The 24,713-nt window shown below is 37.5% G+C and overlaps 2 protein-coding genes across 4 annotated transcripts; one reads left to right on the top strand and one right to left on the bottom strand.

Annotated features, from left to right (window-relative positions):
* Positions 1 to 240: 240 nt before the first annotated feature.
* Positions 241 to 1,623, top strand: LOC128683512 (uncharacterized). Its single transcript, XM_053769215.2, has 2 exons — positions 241 to 824; positions 1,342 to 1,623. Exons 1-2 carry the CDS (start codon positions 528 to 530, stop codon positions 1,534 to 1,536), a joined length of 492 nt encoding a protein of 163 aa, XP_053625190.1. The 5' UTR covers positions 241 to 527; the 3' UTR covers positions 1,537 to 1,623.
* A 588-nt stretch (positions 1,624 to 2,211) lies between these two features.
* Positions 2,212 to 24,431, bottom strand: Drep2 (DNA fragmentation factor-related protein 2). 3 transcript variants are annotated; one of them, XM_053769435.1, is made up of 4 exons: positions 24,210 to 24,431; positions 12,720 to 12,816; positions 9,009 to 9,182; positions 2,212 to 8,704 (listed from the first exon to the last, which is right to left on the bottom strand). In XM_053769435.1, exons 1-4 carry the CDS (start codon positions 24,210 to 24,212, stop codon positions 7,758 to 7,760), a joined length of 1,221 nt encoding a protein of 406 aa, XP_053625410.1. In that variant the 5' UTR covers positions 24,213 to 24,431; the 3' UTR covers positions 2,212 to 7,757. The 3 variants fall into 3 exon arrangements, with proteins under 3 accessions (XP_053625410.1, XP_053625409.1, XP_053625408.1); XM_053769434.1 differs by having other exon boundaries at positions 24,275 to 24,430; XM_053769433.2 differs by lacking the exon at positions 24,210 to 24,431 and adding an exon at positions 14,753 to 14,883.
* Between the last annotated feature and the right edge of the window lie 282 nt (positions 24,432 to 24,713).

Below are 24,713 nucleotides of genomic sequence, written 5' to 3'. Positions count from 1 at the left end.
CGATGATGATAATGATTACAGAAGAAAGTTTCGTAGAAAATTAGCATAGACATTTAATTTATCCAGTGAGGATATAGCTGATGCAATGTTATGAAACGTTATAACCATGGAATTATTAGGTACTCCGTACAACACAACACAGTAAATCTTTATGGTTATAATATTCTTGAATTTTTCTGACTTTATGGTAACATATTGAATGTTTTCATTCAGCCCATCATGGTTCAAATATATTTTAAAAAATACATATTCAAATGTGGAATATTATTCTCATTCTGTTAACTAATTGGTAATCTGTGTCTGTTATAATCAGTGCCAAATTAGAAATCTCCCCATAATCTAAAGAAATGTAAAAATATAGATCAATAAATGTGAAATTTCGACGAAAATTACGGACTTGATCTCAGATCTATTCTGAGATCCATATTAGTCCAATTCTTTTACTTTAAAGCTGATGATAGCTCCGTAAAAACTATTGAGACTTTCGTGGGGATTCTTTCAAAAAGACCAAGGACGCAACTAAATGCATGATGCTGTCGAAGTTTCTGCGAGAAGCGGGTCGATGTACGTCTGCGTTGAGGATTAATTTCCTACAGGTGTCATTCAAGGGGCAAAAGATAGCAGTCCCTATGAAACCCCTAGTGGTCCCTGCCCGGGTCATGTCCCAATTGATCCCCCCCAGCCAATACGACATGCCGTGGTCCAAGAAGTTGCAAATCTTGTATGTGATGCGGACGTACTGGGAGACTATACCGCTGTTCTTAACTACTTTCTTCGCCCTTTTTGTTCTGTTCTGTGCTATCAGTTGGGCTTGCAACAATAAGGTGAGTGGTACAGTCAGTGATAGATTTTTGACACTCAAAGTCTTATTGAATGGTTTTGTTATACATGTCACACATGCTTTTTACATCATTAAATATCATCATTATTTAATTAAATCAAAAAAATCTGAATTGGAGCGGCAATTGAATTCCGTCCCATCTATCCGAGACAGTGCTCATAACCACTGAGCTATCGAGATCATGCCCGTTTGGCCGAATTAATTCATCTCTTTACATATTACGCCGACATGATTCCAAATTATTTTCGGCTTATTATTTTCAAAACGTGCAATGTGTGTCATATGTACTTTGATGTGATAACTGGAGTGAGTGACACATATACATAATTGATAAAGGTTTAGAATTTATGCTATTCATGACTTATACAGCATTGCCAGAATGAAAAATATAATCTTGATTGTACATTGCCTATATTGAGTATCTGTGTAATATTTGTGAATAAACAATCTACCATCCTTGACGCTGCCAACCCGTCTAAACCATTGCATCTCCACGGCAGGTGGACATAGTTTTTTCGGCCAACAGCCGTGCCAACATCTCCCGCACCATGGACCTGCGGAACCCCAGCATCCACAAGATGCGTATCATCAACCAGCGATACCCGCCCTGGCCGGAACTGCAAGATACCCTGGACAAGATGAAGGAAGCTGAGAAGAGGGCGTTGACCCGCGCGCAGACCTGTGCTACGCCTTGAAGATTTTTCAGTGTCGTCTGTTTTGTGTGAGTAAATTTGTTCATGTACCTAATTAAACGTTTTGTATTCGCTTACGCATTTCGTGAAGTTTCCTCTCTCTCTTTCTCTAATCCTGGCGTGTGCCAACTTTTCGTGCAAACAATTCTTGGCTACGCCCCGAAGGCCAAATCTACACATATAAACAATTTTTGAAAATTTGGTTGTGATTTTTAGGCTTGTCGTCGTCGTCAAAATTGGCCTGTTTTTGCTTATTAGCTCTCTCTCTAATCTGAGCGTTTTCCTGGTTTATTCCTGGGCCGTTGAGCATCGGAGCCCAGGGTCCGCTTTATTGATTGCAGGTCAGGTTGAACTCTGTAGATAGACCTTGTGGCTACGTTGACTTAAAATTTTTTCATTTAACAGCGGACTGTATTTTCAATTTTATACGTCCAGCATTCCTAAGAAAAAGCGTCTTAACAGACAAACTATGAGTTTCCAAAGTAGTTTTTGAAATTTTATTATGGGTAGCCTGAATGCTGTGTCTTTTTTACACATAACAGGTGTCGTAGTACGAGTGTATCTAACATTTGTTTTATAACTGAATGTTTCATAGAGAGACAAACTGACCACTCCTATAACGTTTCCTTATGTCCCTTTTAGATGCGGAACCCTAAAAAGTGAATAAAACAAGTCGTATCGTTTCCAATATTTTTATTTTTAAATTAGTGGCAGTGAAGTTGTGTCGGGTACGTCGCTTAGTATGAACAGAATCCGGGACTGCCTCAGTCGCACAATGTAATCCGAATACAAAAATAACTCTCCGATTATACCGATTATGTAACCGATTGGTTTCCGATTAGATAGATGAACTTAGGTCTACAGCCGGTTGTCCATCAAAGTTAGCTTAGCTTTATATATTTTCACTTTAGAACTGAGAACATGACTTTGATAGTTATATAGAAACAATTGCTGAACCCAACGTGGTGAAGTGTATTAACAGGCCGTTAACAATTTGCAATGTACAGTCGTGGGTGTATATTTGAATATAATTGTATTGACAACATTATAATAATGTACTACCGTAATGGCTTCGTCACTAGTTAAGTACTTTGATAAATGTATCGAGCCAAGCGGAACTAATAAAAAAATAACAAATACTAGATGCATTGCACTGCATCTGCACCAAATATAATGCATATATTATTCTTATTAGCCTATCGATTCTGACGATTAAATTATTTATTATTATTGTGGTTAATTGATAGTCTGTTATTTTGATAATCCCATGTTATGCGAATAAAGGTTAAAAAAAAAACAAAACTATAGAAATAGCCAGCGTAGCTTGAGATGGACAACCAGCTTATATGAAGTCTCTGAAATTATACTCGACAGTGAACCACGTGCACGATGATCGATCACTATCTTCGATACAATTTACTAATAAATTTTATTTATTATCCAATTTCATTTAATTTTGTAACCAGACGAGTTCTGCCATCAAATAATTTGTTTTACTAAATTCGATTTTTATATTAGTGATTAACTGTATGCGATTAAGTATATTTTTCAATTTATTTTTTTTATTTATTAGATTATAACATCGTGAATTATAACGCTAATTTTAATTCAAAGTCGAGTTATAGAAATAAGCTAACGTTAAATCATGTTCGCTCTCGATTATTGGAATTTTAAACAAAATATATTTTCATATATTTTTACTGCAGTTGATGTTTAGGTTATATCAGTTACTTTATAGTATCGGTTTATGAATTGGGTTCAAATTATGCGATTCTTGGCTGTCTATCCTGTAAGGAAAGGACTTGACACTTGTATCTGTACTGTAATCAATATTATCATTTCGTCTCATACACAAAATGTTGTTTGCTTGAACGGTTAACCGTAACATTTATTTATTGTTACCTTTAAAGTAACATTTGTAAAATCCCAATAAACTGATGCGATCTAGTTGACCATAGCAGAGACTTCAGTATGTGGGGAACGACGTTCTGATGAACATGTGGGTGGATAAACACTAGCACTGGAACCGGATTCCCAAATCAACAAATTATGAAACTAACAAATGCTCGAATGAGCATACATCATTATGCATTTCATTTAACATTTGTTGGTTTATTTTAAAATGCATTTTTTGTCATTTTGAAATATTATTTTAATACTTTATATTGAAATATAAAATGTTTTATGAAATACACGATGAAGTATTTACACAAACAATGAATTGTTAATGATAGTGATAAATTAATTTATTTCAGACCAAAGACGTTAATTTAGTATAGCAATTTGGCACATAATTACAAATAAAATGGAATCTTAGTGCTATTTACGCTGTATCGGTTATATTTTATCTAACATCAATATTTACGTATCTGTGGTTCGTGGGGCGATGATTGTTTCGAAACGACTCGGCTATAAAAACGATATTCCAAAACAAATACCATCGAAAAAACATACGTTTTGTTATACTAACTTTATGTAATATTCGAAAGTACCAATGGTAGGTACGTCGCCGTCTCTTTCGATGCTATTCAGAGCTCCGTACTAACAAAACAACGTGCAATCTGTTAAGATACTGAAAAGCAAACAAACTTGATGATAAATCCTTATCCTTGGTTTATCGTTTAACTTTGTCCAATAAATCTTCTTTGGTTAAAATTCATCGATTGAGAGCATTCGACACTTTTGAGATTCATAAGCGAATAATAATCAAATGGGAACACCGGAATATTCTGAAGCCGTTGTTTTAGATTGTGTATTTATCACTCGTTTCACGTTGTACGGAACTCTGGAATTGACGGCGAGTGGCGGTTCGGCATATCTTAATATTAGTTCAGTCATGAACTCGTGCTACCGGCGCACACGAGGCAACGTATTCTAGCGGCAGAGCGAATCTGGAACTGGCAACATTCATCCGGGGCTATGCTACACAGTTTGCTAGCTTAAAACGTCAAGCTAAATGTTTTTTTTATGATTGAGAGCCCAAGTAGCCTGAAGTTGTAAATTAGCAATCGATAGCGCAAGCAACTTCGGAGTAAAGTCCCAGACTAACAATGTCATACGTACACACGTCCGGGGTGTTTGTTTAGTGACGAGTTTTGGAAATATATCAATGATCATATTGCTATTATTACCGGAATAAGGACAAGAACGATTCATTCCCGATTCATCAAATAAGAATGCACTATCAGGTACCTACATATATTAAATATTTCAGCAAAAAAAAAAAAAAAACTGGCGCGAACTGAGACCCCGGACGCTCAAACCGCACGGCCACATTCCAGTTATACAATTTACCTCATATTACTTATATACACATAAAAATATTAAAACTGAACACTTTAACTAGATATAATGTGCGTAACGGACCGTAACACCATAGACTCACCATTAGCTGTACAAACGAATTAAACAACAATGAATTGATACATTGGAAGGAAAACCACCGGATACCACACGAGCCTCAACCTCGCCTCAAACATACACGTTATTTATTCTAGCAACATTTGTTAGATAAATTTATCAAAAATGCATTTAAGTACGTACAATTTGATCCACATCGAAGGAAGAGCGATATTATATTCTCTAGTCATTGAAGAGTTTCATCGCATAACAAACATCTTTTAAAGAAATTATTACTCAATTGTTTTGACACATTTAATAAATTAAATGTATTTGGTTGATTATAAGGAGGATGTAATTTTGAGATTTGTCTGTATGCATTTTAATTGAAAATAGTTAATGGTCGATAAAGTATTATCGATTAACCGTACTCAGTAATGACACTCACCACAGCAGTTATAACTGTATATAATTTCTGTGACATTATTTTGTCATTATTTTCAACATACAATGTCAAAATATTATTAGTTTTCGGGTTCATTTAAACACATAACCAGTTTAATTAATATTATTATGCGTAATTCCCATCGCAGTGGATCAGTTTAATACCTCGCAGGTGATGACGGCGCATTAAAATTTTTATAAACAAAGATATAAAAAAGTACCCGAATCGTTTAAGTTTCTGATGCGTTAAGAAAGACAAAGTGCTATAAATTTGAAAATTCTTTACTTATTCTTGCGATAGATATTCTCACAACTTCTTCACCAAAGACTTTTCGAGTTGCGCCGCGCAACGTTTGCCACATGTCTCGAATAGTTAACGAAAGTTACAGCTAACCTTAATAGCGAGAATAATTTGAAAACCCAATTAATTTTACGACAAGTCACAATATCAAACCTTACAACCAAACGGTCTATAAATACAAATGTAGGAAAACATCAAAACACGTGATAACCGGCTCACGAAAAATATTGAAATGTCATCTCGAGGCGATGAACACAGCAGTTGATGCTTTCCATAAATACCTAATTTTCATTTGAGCAAATATTTTAAAGTTTTTCATATTTTAAAGCTGTTGTTTAATAGTATAACCTTTTTCAAAAATCTTCAATTTACCGCTTTACACATTGTTACCCGATGCTCACATGAAAATTACGTCTTCACGAATCAAACCAAATTATTTTCGAACAAGAATAAACTATGAGGTAGTATAGTTGAGACTAGTTTCCACAAACCATCAAGAACATATCGACCAGAAAGAAATAGTAACATGTAAGCAAAACACGTATGAAGAACACCAAAAAATATCACCGCTTTCTGACGGCCACAATGCGCCTCCAACGGCCAAACCGCGTGTAAGTTCTTTATCCACGTATTCAATAATAATGTAATAATAATAATAGTTAATATTACATCTTAAATAACTTTACAATTTATGAAACCCCCGTGAGGATGTAAAACTTATTAATACTTCATTATATCATACAATAGTGCGTGAGACGCTCACGTTTCGGTACTATACAAAAATTAAAAACATTATACAATATTACTACCATACCATATAGCTAATAAATACAAGAATCAACTTACGACTACCAATACCCCATTTGGCACGATGACAATGCGGTGACGATATATTCGTATTGTAGTTACAACCTCTTTTATAACATTCAATTTATTAATTAATATAATTTTAATATATCTATTATATAAATGTTATGTGCTCTCTCTGAATGATCGTCTGACGTCCGACACTCCGGCGTGTTCCTATATAGTATATAATATCGCTTACATCGTAACAGCCTCACAGTTATTCGCTGTCAAACCCTACCTCATATAACTTCTCGCGAATACATACATATATTATAATATATAACGGAATATATGAGCAAAATTATTTGCCGCCAAATACTTAGGTACGCTTATGCCGAATACCATGTGTATAATCGATGGCCTAATTTTGTATATTATTTGTTTCATGGAGTCTTACTGACGATTGTGGTGTTATTAAAATTTAGACCTTGATGGCACCCTTCGCAGGTGCCGGTACCGCAATCGTTATACCCAGAACATTAACAAATATTAGGCCGAGTGTGCGGGATCCCACAAGGGGAGATGTTTTGCCGCTACCGGCACTGATACACGTATGGATTGGTATTGTAATCGTCGCTAACACGTGTATAATATTAATTACCTAAGAACATTGACGATTTCGATGACATTTGTGCGGCTGTAGTCCGGCGTGCGGAGCGTGAGCACCGGCGCGAGCGTCTTGCCGCCGGATAGTACACTTAATAAATCATCTTAGAAATCGATAGGAAGTCTGTTTTACTTACAATAATTCCGCTATTAATAACTAGGGTTGGCGGCGCGCCTCGCAACGCGAATTGACGTGTGTGTCGACGAGCGAGGTTGGCCGCTACAAAATTTCATAAAAGTCTCTAATCGTTCACTGCGTGCCTTCAATTCTGAGCATCGATGACTGTCTCCTGACCTACTGACCTTAAGTTAGCATCGTGCACCAATGTAAACCGACGAATCCCATTTGATTTTGGGCTGAATGCCGGCGGGTTATATAGGTAATGTGGTTACTAAATCAATGCAGGATTACTACACAGCCTTGGCAACCAAGTGACCTCTCTGCGGCTTCCACGCTCTTTCTTTCAATTTACAGCCCTCCATCGTGGCGATTTATCGCATTATTCAAACGATGAAGAGAGCGTGTAACAGACGCGACCTTTCCCGGGTTAGGGAAGTGGTGATTTTAGTGCGGGCGAGAGTAGTGCGGCGCTAGCGCTGCGCCCGCTCAGCGTGCGGCGATGCGGCACAGCGCGTGGCGCACAGCGGCTGCGGCGGCGGGCACGGCGGCGCCGCACAGGCCCGATCAGAGCCGGTCCTCCTCCTCTTCCTCCTCGCCTTCGTCACCCGCTTCCTCGTTCTCTTCCCGATAGCCCGGATGTTCACTGATCGCATAGTAATTCCCGTTGTATATCACCCCCAATTCCCTTAACGCGTCACCTCGTATTGTCGCCTTGATCGTCCAGTTGTAGCAGTCATCCGATTCGGACTCTCGGTCGAGTCTCTCCACGTCTAGAATTTTAGAACTGAGTCTTTCTAGAATGATGCCTATATCTTTGATAGTGAGATGTCTTTTCTGATCGACACTCAGTTGGTCTATTAGAAGCAGAAACTTTTCAGAGGTGACGGCCTCGTCCTCTACTAGCGTGTTCTCTGTTTCGCTCTCGGATGAGTCTCTATCTCCGCGTCGTGCGGATTCAGCATCTAGAAATCGAACATGTCCTTTAGGTCGACCCTGGGGTGAAGCTCTCGGCTGTGCGTCTTGAATGGGTGATGTGGCGACGCTTTTGTGAACGGCGATCCGTCTTCCTTCTTCATGAAGCGCGCAACAATGAAAGTCGCACTCATCGGGCGGCGGGCGGGTGATAGGAACGGGCGCGGGCGAGGCGGAGCCGGCACGGCACTCGGAGGTGTGGATGTGCACGGCGCCCGGCGGGTGATCCAGTGACCCCGACGCGCGGGAGAGGCGTCCGCGCGGCGCAGGGCCCGGCTCGTCATGGTTGACGACGGTGATGTGCGGCGGCGGCGGCTGCGGCCGGTCCAGTGACGTCTGGATCACGAGTGAGGGCCGCCGGTCGGGCTTGGCTTGCCGCGAGGGCGAGCGCGCGGCTGGCGAGGCTTGCGGCCGCTGGTCCCAGTGCAGCACCACTGTGACACGCCCCTTGTTGTCCATGATCTTCCATGAAGGCGTTTCATCGTGCAACTCGAGCGCGTGGATCGTCTCGCATACTATTTTCGGGATCGCTGATATAGCTGGAAATCATGAAGACTTAATTTTATATGTAAAAATAATAATATACAATTTTTCTTTATAAATTTAATACAATCATTAAAAACATACTAAGTCTAAACAGATAGTATAGTTATTTTTATAGAACCCGTAGTTTATTTTCTGTAGTTGCTTTACAACTACTATTGCATTCAGTATTCAAATAGGGAAATTTAGTGGCTTGGCAGTCCTTGTGTTCTAGGGATAGCCTTACCGCTTACTTTTCTTGAGTAGCTTTCGAGACGTTTAGAACTAATCTTATGAAGAAAGAAGAGCTTTAATACTGACCCGCCTTGATGACGTCGACGCCGGTGGGGTACCATCTCTCGCCCTGCCTCAGCAATAAGAGGACAGTGTTGGGGGGGAGCGTCCTCCAGTAGTCCCCGTCTTCCACTTGCGTGCCGTCACTCTCAAGAACCAGCCGCACGGGCTCGCCTGCCGCTACTGATAACTTCTCCTTGCCTACGGACAAATAATTGTTCTCAATCTCTTAACTACGCCTTCGTAAAATTAGACGAAGTTTGTTATACGTGTAAGAAATTAATTAATTCGTTACAATTAATTTTAAAGTGTATTTTAGTGGAATAATTATTTATAATTTTTTTAAATCAAGTAGGTATTTTTACCATGCGAGTTTCACTATCATTTTTGGAAGTAAACGGTAAACATAAAATTAATATTTAGAAATCACTTTTCGCAGTAAAATATTAAATAATAAATTCGTAAGCACTATCATAGATATTAAAAGTTACAATTTCATTGAACGCTGAAATTAAAATGTCCTGCAAAGCACGTCAATCCTGCAACGTGTTACCCGATCAACTACCGTCAAACTTGACATGATGTACCTAATAGCAATTCACCTCCCGGTGTGAATACAGGTCAGGCGCGAACTGCAAACCTCATTGACCTGGAGCGGGACGGCTGAACGGTTAACCGGTTTAGAGCCGGACGGTAACTCGATCGCGAACTTCTGAGCTAATTAGAGTTAGCATTGGTTTATGCAGAGAGTCTGTCGAATATAGGATTCAGTTAGCGCTAACTCCACTATGCTTCAGCTTCTGGTCGTATAAGTAGCTACTAATTACTTCTTATAAGATTTACGTGCAATCATGGAATTCAGAGAACAATACGTGGAGTATCTATTAATTCAATGTGTATATTTTTATACGTCACGTCCTGACGGTTTCAAAACGGTTAACCGATTTTGCTCAATAAAAATGTTTAATATTATAAAAGAGGTGGGAAGTAAAACATGTGTGTGAAGGTATTGATAAATGCGTGTGTTGTATAATATATTTAACACACTAAAATTGACTATTGATACGTTAAATATTGATTAATTCACTAGTGCTGTAATATTTAGATTGTGTTAAAATATAATTGGATCATTTTAGTTTCAACTTTAACATAATGGAAATGATAAAGTTCCTAACAGACGGTACGTGACGGATGTGGGTCGGCTAATTATATTTAACTAAGTTTCATTCTATTTTGCATCGAGGCCGACACACTTTTAGGTCATCAATTAATGGCTTATTTTTAATTTCTAGATTCAATTAATCTCGACTTAGCTAAATCTGCTGATTATCATTATCCATGAGTATATTGTTAGTCCCTTTTTACTACAGCAAACCTGATGGGAAGCGGTCACCGTAGCGCAACATCATGTGTGACATGACTCACGCGTTTGTCGGCTCTTGTGTTACTAAAAAGCCTTTAAGAGTTTTATTGTCTGCGCGCATATGCCTGTGTGTGTACAGTTAGGTTAAAAAGGAATAACAAAAACAATAGATCCTGACACATTGAGAACCTCCTCTCTTTTTGAAGTCATAACTGATTTCAAATGCATTTTTCGGCTTAAGAGTACCATTTCGGCTATATTAATAATTTGCTATTTTTAAAATTTTATATTTTAAGAAGTTATTTGTGTTTTTTATACACCTGCAACCCGTTGCTAATGCAGCAGGAGTACAGGTAGTGGGTTGTATTCGCATGGGGTACTATATTTATTCATCTATATGTTGGCGCTTAGTAATTGTGTGATCGGAAGGTCCCAGGTTCAAATACTATTGGATTTTTTTTGGCATTCTCTATAAGTTCGATGTCGATAGCATTAATTTGTACACCAATCTGATTCATGTATAGTGGTTTTCATAGAATTACTGAACATGATGAATAAGGAAGACATGCTTTAACACTCTAGTAATATTGCCCAGATTATTTTGTGTGTGTTATATTCGACATAATGGACATAACCCTCAGTCATGAGGAATACGATTAGTTAAAAGAAAATATTTGTGGACTAAGTTGAAATTTCCTGGCTTTAAATCCAGTAGGGTAAGGGAAAAGTCAGTGACTCCTGACGGCCTCGTCTTCCAGTTTGTCCGCCCTTTCCCTTACAATCGATTGGGCGTCTGGAGGGCGCGAAGGACGAAAATAAAAATAGATATAAAGAACAACATACACGTAAAAACCGCTATAAACCAGATCTCACGTGTCTACTGGAAGAGATTTCTCTTAAAATAAGTAGTATGTAATGTACTTGTTTTTATTGAATATTGTTTCCTGTAATGTACACAAAAACTTATTAATAAATATATAGGAGAATGAGCTGTTACCAGGTAAACCTAGTAAGAAGATAACATGAGGACATTTTGTAATTACCATCTCTATGTGGGGAAATCGAGGATGGAAGTCTATAGAAAGTCAACTCTGAAGTGAGACGGAGATACGTTGTGGGAAACGTGATGGAATATGTTGTTGGTAACATGACAACGGGATACGCAGGGGAAGCGGGATGAGATACGTTGCGGGAAACGAGACTCGACACATCGCGGGACAGGGGGTGGGAAACAACAAAAAACGGGAAATTGAATAGGAGACGAGAAACGATTACTGCATATTACGTGATAAAAGAATGGATTTTGTCAAATGACGCGGGCGAAACCGCTGAAAAAGATAGTTTATCATAATGTTACATTATTTCAACGATTCCAGGCGTTGTCACGACACCTATTCTTGAAATCGTAATTCGTTCTATATTTATCTGGAGTTCACCCGAGGTCAAGTTCAAGGTGACTCATGTGACCGATGGGAGAGGTTGTTGGTGTAATTTGTTTGTTCTTTTTACTGATTAATTGGAACATTACAAAAATGAACTCGTGTCCATAGATTTACATTGTCTACGTAGTAGTGGCGCGACCACTGAAGACTGTATTTCGATTAGTAAGACTGCACGGCAGGAGCACTGGGAACGGTGATCGAAAATGTTGGCAGGACAGAGCATTTGAATTCAATTGTTCTTTTACCATTTCCCCTTAATAGAGTTGTTACCCTAAATATTTGTAGTTTGGTTAAAAGACTACAAGTTAACAAGAGTGGTTTGTAGTGTGGTTAAAAGACATGAAAAATGCTAGTTTATGTAAGTGACGTAACATATACAGAGAAAAGACTACCTCGGTGGCGCAGTGGTAAAGTGCTTGCCACTGAACCGAGAGGTCCCGGGTTCGATCCCCGGTCGGGTCATGATGGAAAATGATCTTTTTCGGATTGGTCCGGGTCTTGGATATTTTTCTATATATGTATTTGTTATAAAATATAGTATCGTTGAGTTAGTATCCCGTAACACAAGTCTCGAACTTACTTTGGGGCAATCTGTGTGATTTGTCCTAAAATTTATTTATTATAATAATAATCAATTTTTAGTTTATAAAATCAAGTTGTGACAATTTTTTGTAGTAATCTTTAACGTTCGTGTCGTAGCAAGCAGTGCTACGAAAACTTTACACGATGTAGACGAGAATTATGCTACCAATTTATCGGCTACGACCATTCGTAGCTACATTTTTTTCGGATACGAAGGAAATCGATCAAAACGCAACGATTTTTAATCCATAATAAGTCAAAATATGTATGCTATAGATAAAATAGAATTGTGATAACACATATACTGTAACAATGGTGCTGGATCATTATACGAACATTTACAATACTGACCTCTATGTATCAACTCCTCGAAGCTAGTGACCACTAACCCCTTCCTCACATTCCGCGAACTGTCCCATATCTTGAAAGGCCTCTTTCCTCTAACCTCCTGGAAACATAAAAATATGTGAATTAATTGCTATTTAATAATAAGATTTTACAAAAATTAAATTTTTAACACAAACATTTATTGTTGTCAGGGAGATCTTATTGCATTAAATGTGTGACAAAAGATCATGTTCGAGTAAACCATTAAGGAGTTCCCTCGTCGGGAGTAATTTCTGGGTGCGCCATGTTCATCATAATAATGCTTTCGTGTGAACTAAACGTGTGTATGAAATTTCAGCTCAATAGTTTGAAATTATCTACTTTAAAATTGTACGGTGTGGTAAATCGGTGGCGATTTAGTGGTCAAGAGCCTCCCTGTGATCGAAAGGTCCCAGGTTCAAAAGGTTTCAGTCTCACCTAACTTGTGGTACTTGACTTGTGACACAGATTGTAATATGACGCTGTTAGCAATAACAGTAGTTGTGAAAGTGATGCTTTTAGGCACACTCACACACTCGATAAGAAGGAGAAACAATAACAGAGTGTGTTATAAGAAAAGTATCGGTGAATTTGGTCCCGGATCGTGTCCACGTCAAACCAGAACCCTAAATTAGCTCTTAAGCTATTTTCTGTCCATAAATTTACAAGAGGGTTGTATCTTAAAATATTACTGGGTTGTTTTTAAAGGGTTTCCTATGTGTTTGAAAAATTTTCAATAAACATAAATACGCGTAGTAATTTTACAGTTACACATACTTGCATTAGCATTAATAACCTAATTAAAAGTTAGTTTTGCGAAGGTTATCTTGTGTCAACGTTAGAACTTGCCTTATTTGAAGGCCTTACGTAATAACTATTACGTTATTAATTTTGTTGTTGCTACTCGCTCGCGTACCCTGAATCTGGCCAAGTGATAGAAAGAATCTAATCCTATAATCTAAATATAGAACGCGAGCGAGTTTTCACGTCATAATTGAATTATGTTTTATACAATAATTTTGTAATAAAATGTTAGTTTGAAGTGATATTGATTTATTTGTATCTTGCATTAAGAAATAATTAAAAGTGATTAAACTTTCAATAAGAAATAAACATACCGGTATACAATATTCATATGTAGGTACATAAGATAACGAACGTAACACAATAATATAAACAATTTTATCAAAATACTCGTATAACAATATCAAAGGGGATATAATATAGAGTGTATCTGTGTATGTTTTTTACTCTTCCACACAGACTCAACTGGACAGATTGTTATGAAATGTGATACATGGATAGAATATAACCTGGAATAATACATAGGGTACTTTTTATCCCAAAATTCCTACAGGAGCGACGCCCCGGGGCCCGCTTTTTAATTAAAATGCATTCCAATCAAATGACAACTTGACCCAATAACCGGAAAACTGATTACAATATCACACGAAAATCGCCCCTATCGACATCATGTCACGTGTACTAATTAATATGCAATCACAGATGATATTTAATGTAGTTTAGTTGATTCCGGCCGGGGCGTACGGCGCGACGGCTACGAGTGCTACGGCGTAGCTCGTAGCGCGCTCGTGCGGCCTGCACTGGCTGCAGCGGTGCAACGCCCGTGCGAGGTCTCTCCTCCGCCCCGCGCAGCCCGCCCTTCGCCCCCTCACTTGCCCGCTCGCTCTAGCACGCACTGTGCGTTGACCCACTGACATCGCCGCCCTACGATCTTTAATCTAGACTGGGACTTCTGTGTTTAATTATTATTTTTTTGATCATTTTCCTACTAAGTATCAGTGTATCAAAAGACGATCAATCCGAACGCATTTATCAGCTCGTAAACGGCGAAAAACCCTCCAGAATTCGTCACAACACTGGAACCGTTTGCGCCATAATTCACATCACGATATTAAGATAACATTTACTGCGTCCGGTGCACCATTTCTATCGATATTCGCGCCGTAAAAACATTCATTAACACATTTTATAGTCTACTTATCAAAATGACGTACCTCCTGAATTTCGACTATCATCTTTTCGCGGAGTTTAATAATTGATAGTTATAAGGGTGTAAAAGTGCAGTTGGGGTGAAGTAGGGGTTGAGTTTCGCTACGGCGCGATGCGCGCCGGCAAAAGGCCGGGCCGCACTGTCGTCGTGACCGGGTCGCGCCCCTCCCCCCGGGCCCTCCTGGTGCCCGCCCCCGTCCCCGCCCGCGCAGCCCTACCTCGCCCCTGGGCCCCGCACTGCAGCGCGCCGTAATCTTTTGATGCCGTAAGATGTTGAAATTAGCGACTTCGTGATGCACTTTTACCCGATGCGCCCGCATCCAATCATTCTGTTGTCATATTACTTTATATAAAAGTGTAAAATAGCTTTTAGGTAGTGTTTGATAGGTACAAAACATTGAAAATTTTATTATCTCTCTTTTAAGAAGACGTCGTTAATGGCGATTAGGGAAAACAGTGGTCAAACATTTCGTGTTTCGTTTGCGACAGGTGGCGGATTGGTTTAACATTTATCTCTCAAGTAGAAACAGCGTAATATGTATATAACCAAGATTATAAAAATACATAAGTATTTTGTTGAGAGTGATAGCTTAATATTATATAAACTTGGTAATATAGTGTATAGTCACTTCAAATACTTAAATATATATATTTTTTATTATACTGTACTCCACACCAAAAATCACTTCGATTCAATGCTTCGTTTTGACGTGAAATAGGAACAAACACACTTTCACATTTATAATATTAGTATGGAACTATGGATCGACTAAATGAAAATGGATGGAAAGACTTGGAGACAATAATATCCTCGGTTACAGACATTATAAATAAGAATACTATAAAATACATGCCTTCGCGCAGTAAAAGAAATCTTAAGCCATGGATTACCCCAGGGCTTATTCGTTGCATGAAAAATCGGGACAAAATGCATATGAGTTTAAAACGAGATCCAAATAATATGACGCTAAAAATTACATACTCAAGATATAGAAATTATTTAAATAAACTCTTGAAAGGACTAAAGAACGAGTACAACAAAAATCTTCTCCTGAGTGCGAAAAATTCTAAATCCAAATGGAAAGCAATTAAAGACATCACAAATATCGCACCTTCCCCTGAAACCTCAAAAGATCTCCTGAAATCTTCACCAGACCCTATAAATTCTGTAAATGAAGTGAATAGATTTTTCGTTGGAATAGGGAAAAACTTAGCTAATAAGATATCACAAAATAATAAAGGTCATTCTACGTCGACTACACTAACATCTCCTCTCAATTCCTTTGTGCTTTTCAATGTTGATAGTGATGAAATAGATAGCTTAATAATGAATTTGCGACGGGATTGCGCTGTTGGATGGGACAACATCTCTGCCCGTATTCTCCAATCATCGAGGGCAGTATTTGTTCCTATACTCACACATATTTGTCAGCTGTCACTCTCAACCGGAGTATTCCCAAAAGCCTTTAAAAAAGCTATTGTTTTCCCTGTTTTTAAAAATGGTGATAGACACGATGTCTCAAACTATCGCCCAATATCAGTGCTTACCGCTATGTCTAAAATTCTAGAAAAAGTCATAAATTCTCGTCTAGTAAAGTTCTTAAATACTAACAACATTCTTTCTAATAACCAATTCGGATTTAGAGAAGGCAAATCCACCGAAGACGCTGTGATAGCTTTGGTTGATGACATTGTTGTCTGCTTGGAGAAAAAAGAGAAATGCCTGGGTTTGTTCTTAGATTTGTCAAAAGCCTTTGACACGGTCTCGATCCCCAAACTTATCTCTAAATTGGAAGCAGTAGGTGTTAGAGGAATAGCGCTTGATCTTTTTCGTGACTACTTATCTGACCGGACGCAGACAGTTAAGATCGATGAATATACCAGTGAGGAGGAATGCATTACTACAGGTGTCCCTCAAGGGAGCATCCTTGGCCCTACTTTATTCATAATATATATTAACGAACTCTGCAAATTAAATCTTCCTCACTGCAATGTCTTTACCTATGCCGATGACACAGCACTTTTTGTTCATGGCAAGACTTGGTCGGAGGTACAGAATCATGCAGAGTTGGCTCTCTCAGTGGTAATGACGTGGTTATCTGATAATTTACTCACCTTAAACTTATCAAAAACAAACTATATGACCTTTGGACTACAATCTGCGACCTTGCCTGCACCCGACAACTTCATTATAAAGGCTCATACATGCCAAAACATTACTCCAAACTGCACTTGCTCTGCTATCACTCCAGCTACTACTACTAAATACCTTGGCATTATCCTAGACAGAACACTAGACTGGAAAGCACATATTAAGGCTCTAACTTCACGCATTCGTAAATTCATATATGTTTTTAAAAATCTCCGTGAAGTTGCAGATTTGGATACACTAAAAACTACCTATTTTGCCTTATGCCAGTCTCTTATAATGTATGGTGTCGGAATCTGGGGCTCAGCCCCAAAAACAACTATGCTTCCACTCGAACGTGCGCAAAGAGCTGTTCTCAAAGTTATTACACGAAAACCATATCGCCACCCTACTACACTACTATATTCTGACACCAAAGTACTAACAGTGAGACAGCTATTTGTACTAAAGACAATATTAAGGAAGCACTCCCAAGTAGTGTATGACCCTAATCTGAATTCAAATCGTAGAATGCAACACCGCTATAAAGTATGTCCCATATTACCACATAGAACCTCCTTAGCCAAACGAAACTTCAAAATCTTGAGCTCAAAATTGTACAATAAAATAAATAAAGAGACAAATATTTACCAGTGCACAAAGTTCTTATGTAAAAAACGAGTTCAATTATATCTGACCAACCTTGATTACTCTCAAACGGAAAATCTTCTACTGTGATTTTATTGCCTTTCGCACTTTTATGTTACTTGATGGCACTTGATGGTCTTTTGTTATATTTTATAATTACACAAATAAATAAAAAAAACTGATAAACCTTTCATGCAAACACACTCAATCCTAACTCACAAACTATTTACTCATATACACGAAACACTCCACATTCTCACATAAAAATATATTATATACATATACCCATATATATATTCATACTATTATAGCTTAGTCATTCGTTTATTTTTAAATTGTTAAATATAAATAGATTTCCCAAAGAAACAGATTGCTCTAGTTTGGGAAATCTAAAACAAAATGTTATCACTCGTAAATCAGCCTTTTATATCTGTTACCTAAATTACCTTTAGCACCTATACGTATATTCCCCATGCCAACCCGGTGGCAAGCCGACTCCGAGATACAGACTTACGTCTAGTTCGGAGATGGTCTGTTGCCGATTGGTAGAGGGAACAATATACTATACAAATGTGTTTTTATTTTTGTTTCTTGTTTACTTGTTTGGTTGAAATAAAGAAATTTATTTATTTATTATTTATTTAGACACAGCATTGGCACCTGTCCCTGGCATAAAGAATGTCCATTGTCCAGTAGAGAAAACACAGCGAGGGTAATGAGTATGATTCGGGGTGGCATTTTTGATTATTTTATTTTTATTTTAAATTTAAATGTCGACGAGATGGTCAAATGGACCTAAGAGCGCGGCTCCATTGATCAATCGTGCTCCGTTGGTTTGACGTCCGTCGACCATCAACGCAGATATTGTAGATTCTACGTACGTCAGTGTCAAAACCTTTGAATGACAACGGAGCCGTAACATGCCGACGCAACGTATCAATTTGGCATTCTGGTCTACGTAGCTGTCTACGATGGTGCTACGACTTCGTAGAGCTTCGTAGCTCTAGTGCTACACGCTGTCTCTGTGCGTTTCATATTCATAAATTATACCAAAACAATGCATTTTTTTTTAATTTGTGAGAACGACCCTGCGTATGTCAACTTTTTCTATAGTAAATTTCTATCGTTATACTTTTATTTTTTTAAAAATTATAACTTTTTATAAGATAAAATGCAATAGGGAGTATTACTGCACATTAACATACAGGTACACAAAAGCTTCTTGGACTTCATACAGGTAAGATCTTCAGTCAAAATCAAGTTTTTATCAGTTTATGACCACAGTTGACCAAATAATGCAGAACATAACATAAAATATTATTATTTTCAGGATAATCCATTCCTTTTTTCCTTTAAACTCGCACCAGAAGGTATTTTTGGTCGTAAATCTGCAACAATATTGAAAATTGGCGCTTTTTGCCTCCATTGGTAATGTTTGTGTACCTTACTTGTACCAGTATCGCCATCTGCGCTGAGCTTTGCGTAATATGCCCTATTCCTTTTTTATTCCACGTGAGTTTAGAATTAATTATGGAGCAAGCGACAGTACAAAGTGACTTTATTTAAAGATTATTAATATTGCTTTTATATTTGTGAAATACGAACACATATACAATCGATTCATTAGTAAGGGGGTCGCGATTTTATTGGTTCCGATTGATACTTTTCTTATTTGCCCAAATAAGGTTTCCGTAACAAAAATAGTTGAAAATAGTAAAGTTATATCCTAAATCTGTGACAATAATACGAATTTCTTGAAGTTCTGTAAAATACAAGGCATATAAAAATACATACAAACTTATCCTTACATATTATAAAACAAAGTCCTCTGCCGAATCTGTCTGTCTGTTCGCAATAAAATCAAAAACGACTGCTCGGATTCATGCAATTTTCATCAATAGATAGTGTGGTTCCTGAGGAAGGTTTAGGTGTATAATTTATTATGTTTTTAACCGAGCGAAGCCGGGACGGGCCGCTAGTAAAACATAAATAGTACCTTTACATTCTTTATGCGAAGTTTTAAATTTAATACTCATAATATACTTAATAAGCTTAACACTAATAAAGGTTGCTTGTAAGGAGGTTTTGGTATTCGTTACAGTGGACCCGACTGACTGACGCCAACTTTTTAGGGTGTTATTAACTTGAAATTACGCATAAAGGACATATAAATGACGTTCCAAGTTAATACCAACATTTTGACTAGACTCAGTACCATTTCCTAATTCAAATTCAAATTCAAAATTCTTTATTCAATTTAGGATGATATACATCACTTATTGACGTCAAAAAAATTACTTAAACTAAGTCTACTGTGGGCTTCCAAATAAAAATATAAAGAGTTATAATAATAGTACAGATGTTATAAAAACATATTTTCAATGTCTGTTATCCACGATCTTCTTCTAAGACTTCAACTCTTCTTCTTAGATGGTTATCCTAGCAACTGATCTACGTTCGACCTGAATCTATACTTGCCCTAATACTTAAATCTACATGATTATCTTTAGCCACTATTTTACTACTTTAAACTACTGCCCATAAATGATTCGACTAGCAACTTGACATTATTTATTTCATAAATTTACATTTATTTAAATTCCACTAATATGTCCACCATACAGCTCACGTGACCTATAACCTGGAGAGTGGATCTGTATAATTTTTAAAACTTATTCAATTTCTCGCATAGAACTGTAAAATATGCTTTTTATTAAATAGGATGCAATTAATACGTATATTTAACGTTTCAAAAACAACACAGAATATAGCAAATCCAGTATTTTCTAATCCAAACTGAATTAAAACGAAGGCTGTTATCTCAACATCCCGCCGCCGGCGCGAAGGGAGATGATAAATAAGCGATAAATAGAATTTAAGCTGTCGCTGATAACAGATTGAATTTCCCGCGGTTTTGCCCGTGTCTGATAAATTGACTGTCTTCTTACGTCCTCAAGATCCGGGATATATGGGATCGAAATGGGATAAAACATATACACTTCATTTACCAAGTTTAATACAAAATAGTATAGTACACATTATTACACCTTTAAAGATCTGAGTCGATCTTTGTTATCTGAAAATTATTTCATAAATTTCAATATGTCTATAAGTATACAAAATAAGTAGTAATATATGTTGACGAAAATGTGCTCAAATTAGTTTCTAGTTCACATTTGCCACCAGCGCCTGAAACTAACTTTAAAAAAGTTTAAGTACGCACTCGTCACTAGTGACGAAAGTGAATTAAAGTCATACAAGTGTTTACTTTCGACAACACCTGCCTCAAAGGTGGCCTAAATCGTATAGGAGTATTTTTTAATATATATATAAGACCTATATTTGTTAATTGACGTCCTTGGAGAAAAGGCTGCGGTGAAGTTTGTTGCGCCGCTTCTTCTTCACTTGCGCTTTGGAGTTGCGTTTGTGAGTTACCATGTTTGAGGCGGGTACTCTCCGAAACTACCGAAACGATTTCAAAAATTATGTCACCATCAGAAAGGTACATTATACCAGATTGCTTTAGGCTACATTTTATCTCAAAATTCCCACGGGAGCGAAGCCCCAGGCAACATCTAGTAGATGATAAATTTATGAAAATGTAAATTTTTAATTTTTCCAAAACTGATTTAATATATATTTTTTTACTTATTTCCCGATCGGACTATGCATACATATTTTTAAATTGTCAATGATTCATGTTCATTCGGCTTTTTTATTTTAGCAGAACTTGCCCCCACAATCCGAGAGGACTTTGATCACAGCATCGATAACTCATAACAGTAATTGAAGGAAGTGGCAATCGAGGGATTCCACGACTTTATGGCGGCGGATTAATGGCTAAAAGGAATTAAATCCCCCCTTTAATTCGCTTCTCAATCAATACTTCGGCTGCCCCCTGAGCAAAATGGTCGAAATGATAAGCTATTCGAAGATCCGAGTTTTTATACATTTCAAAATCCATTAAGAGAATTGTGACTTTAAGGCGGCTTGTAAGCGGTTTCATGAATGATAAAGATACTCTATTCTCTTGTAATAATTATACGATAGCAGCAGCGACTGACCTATTTGTACATTCATAATGGATGCTGATGCTGTGTATTTTGAGACATAGGAATATTTACGTATCATATTTAGTTAATTCTAGGGAATACACGGATTTTAATATAAAAATTCGCAGGCATTGTTTAGATTTCTAATTAAGTTTTTTTTAGTCGTCATTAAATTATTAATTTTCTTTTTATCTTATGGTTTTACTCATTTAGATACGACATTATTAGCTCCAACCCGAGGCTACATGTCCTTGTTTATTTCGGCACAATATGTTTAATTACTCATCTAAACAATTTTCATCAAAATTAACAGTTTCTTTTTAAGAACTAACAACATCCACCCACATCCATATTTCGACAAATTTACGAAATCAGTTGGGTACGATTAGTGCTGGCATTTAAAGGTCAAAGCGGCTCAACGTATCAACAATCCATCTAATTTTGATACAAAAATTCGCAGGCATTGTTTAGATTTCTAATTAAGTTTATTTTAGTCGTGATTAAATCATTAATTTTCTTTTTATCTTATGGTTTTACTCATACTATTTATCTAGTGTTTATGATATAACAGCGATCACACTTGGCGCTGATCAGTTAACTCGAAGTTTTGGGCGTGTACATTAGCCATACATCAGTCACCCATATCATAAGTTGCCTCCCAGCCACCCCTGGTGTCAAATCTAAAGTGTAGGTTGTCGTGTAGGTGTGTGCAATTTGTGTACGTTTAATATAAATTAGAAATGAAAAGTTATGTCATAACAACATTGATATTTTGATAAAACCCACGATGTTTACATTAAGAACCCATTAAACCAGACGCAAACAGAGGAGTGTTATAAGTTTAACCTGTACAGACACGTTAAACTCATAACATTCCTCTGTTTGCGTCTGTAACTGATCTAGACCGAATTTATTATTTCATTTTGAAAGATCACTTAATCGAGGGCGTTCATCGCGTAATTGAACAAGAAAAACAAAAATACCTTAAATAAAAAATTGATAAAACAATGCTTGTGTAAAAATTACTACTTATGATATTGTGAAAATTCCGTATGTTTTTAACCGTCTTCATTTTAAATACATGTACATTACGAATTCGCATTGTTCTAGAATTGTTTGTGTGTCCAATTAATAATTACGAATCACGTTGGTACTTTTTATTTATCATACTCGTATCAGGGTGGATGCCACGGGGCTCAGCTAGTTTTGTAAACAATATTATGTAATTTTGAACTGGAAAAGTTCTCTGATTTAACTGAAAAAAAATGAGAAGGAGCGATAAAATAGAATAAAACAATATGTCCTAATATAGACTCATGTGACTTCAGTCCCAAAATTATGTTAATAAATATTAGAAAAAAAAACATATAGACTAGGTATTATTGATTAAAATTACTACTATTATTTAAAGATAGTCAAAACGGAGCATTGGATCGGGTGATTTTTGGTGTGGAGAGCTGAAGAGTGATACTAGCTACTTTTTAAAACAATAGCTAGTTGTTTGTATATCAGTACAGTTCCACACAGTGTCATGTAAAAGAGCTGCGCGACATTCATTACGTGTGAAAGGTTTTTTTTAATGTATCTGTTTTTTTTATTCGTTTCGAGAAAACCCAAAGAAATGCTTGTAAACTTTTTCATCTTCATAAAGTTATGTGCAAAGAACTTAAATGTTGTAATTTATTCTGAGCTATTAAAACGGTTATTAATGTAATTACTAGTCATAGTTTCTGTTCTATTTTGAATAATAAAAACATTTTTGAATTAAAATATGAGCCTGAGTCAAGACAGAGTCTATCATACTATAGCTTGCTCCATGGTACCTACTCACTCCATGGACAGATCAATGTGAAATGAAAGCATTTTTTTTTTAATTTCTTTCTATTCCTTATTTTATAATTCTTACTAAAGATGTCCATAAAATGTATGTATATTTCAGTTTTTTTTTTTGGCTGTTTTCTTAAAAAAAGGTTCTATGGTGCTTATCTTAAAAACTAGAGAATTTAGTCTTATTTAGGAATTTACATCAGTATGTCATGGCGCGAAATTACCTGTGAATTTATATAGAAACTTCCTATTTGTCTACTCTACGTACTGCTAGTGGCTACGAGGCTACGGTCGCTACGCGCGGTGCTACGGACGTGCTACGCATGTGCTACGAACCGCTACGAGTACTTGTTACTTTGCTACGAAATCTTGCCTTCATATATTTTATGATTCTAGTGATGTAACTATTTGATACATAAAAAAACTTAAAGTTTGAAACAAATAATAAAAATGAATTTACAAATATTTTTGGTGACTATGATAAAACGTTTTGCAAAAACTAAAATAGCATTCGCTAAAACATTAGACAAGAACCAATCAATAGTGTCCATCCAAAAATACCCTACAGTTCTAAATTGGCACAGATTTGGTACACAATGCAGGTTGCATGTGCAGCGCCGGTCTACGGCAGAGTGAGCGAGACAGACATATCCATGAACGGGGCGCGCGAGCGGGACCGCGGCTGCGGCAACTGAAAGCCCATCTACTGGCACCATCACTGATGGGGAACCACTTATAGCACTGGTCGGGTTGAAGCTAGGGTTGTCCCAAGCGCACGGGAAGCTAGTATCGCTAGCGGATAATAACCATATCTGCGGGCGTGTCGTGGTCGGTTACATAAGACGGCGTCGCCGGCCCCTCACGCGGATTACCTCTCTCGCCATCGCGGCATGCTCGCCGGAGGCCGCGGGCGGCGCGTCTCACGCCGCCATCGTCGTGGGGCGAAGCCCGGGAACTCGCGTCGCGTCTCGCGGACCACTTGGGCGACGCTGCCGCGTGGGCGGCGATCGATGCCACCTCCGCGTCTGCGTGCCCGAACCTGCACGAAGTCGGCCGAACGTTGCCGAGCGGAGGTGCATCCGAATACGCCCTGACCTAGTTCGCGCGCACACTGACCTCGTTCCCGCCTTGTACAGCTCCGATGCGGTACATACAGCTTGGGAATAAGGAGGACCTAGACTTCTCATTGAGCCTAGAATTCTAAAAAAAAGCGCAAAATTAGTACATTTTAGGTAATACCCAAAAGTTAGATACGAACTGAAAATTAACCAAATAACTAATGATTGAAAGATATTGTATTTTGGAATTTAA

Source organism: Plodia interpunctella, chromosome 3 (assembly GCF_027563975.2).
Source record: "Plodia interpunctella isolate USDA-ARS_2022_Savannah chromosome 3, ilPloInte3.2, whole genome shotgun sequence".
Taxonomy (NCBI): domain Eukaryota; kingdom Metazoa; phylum Arthropoda; class Insecta; order Lepidoptera; family Pyralidae; genus Plodia; species Plodia interpunctella.
Note: the sequence above shows the minus strand (reverse complement) of the source record. Positions and strands in the feature narration are given on the sequence as shown.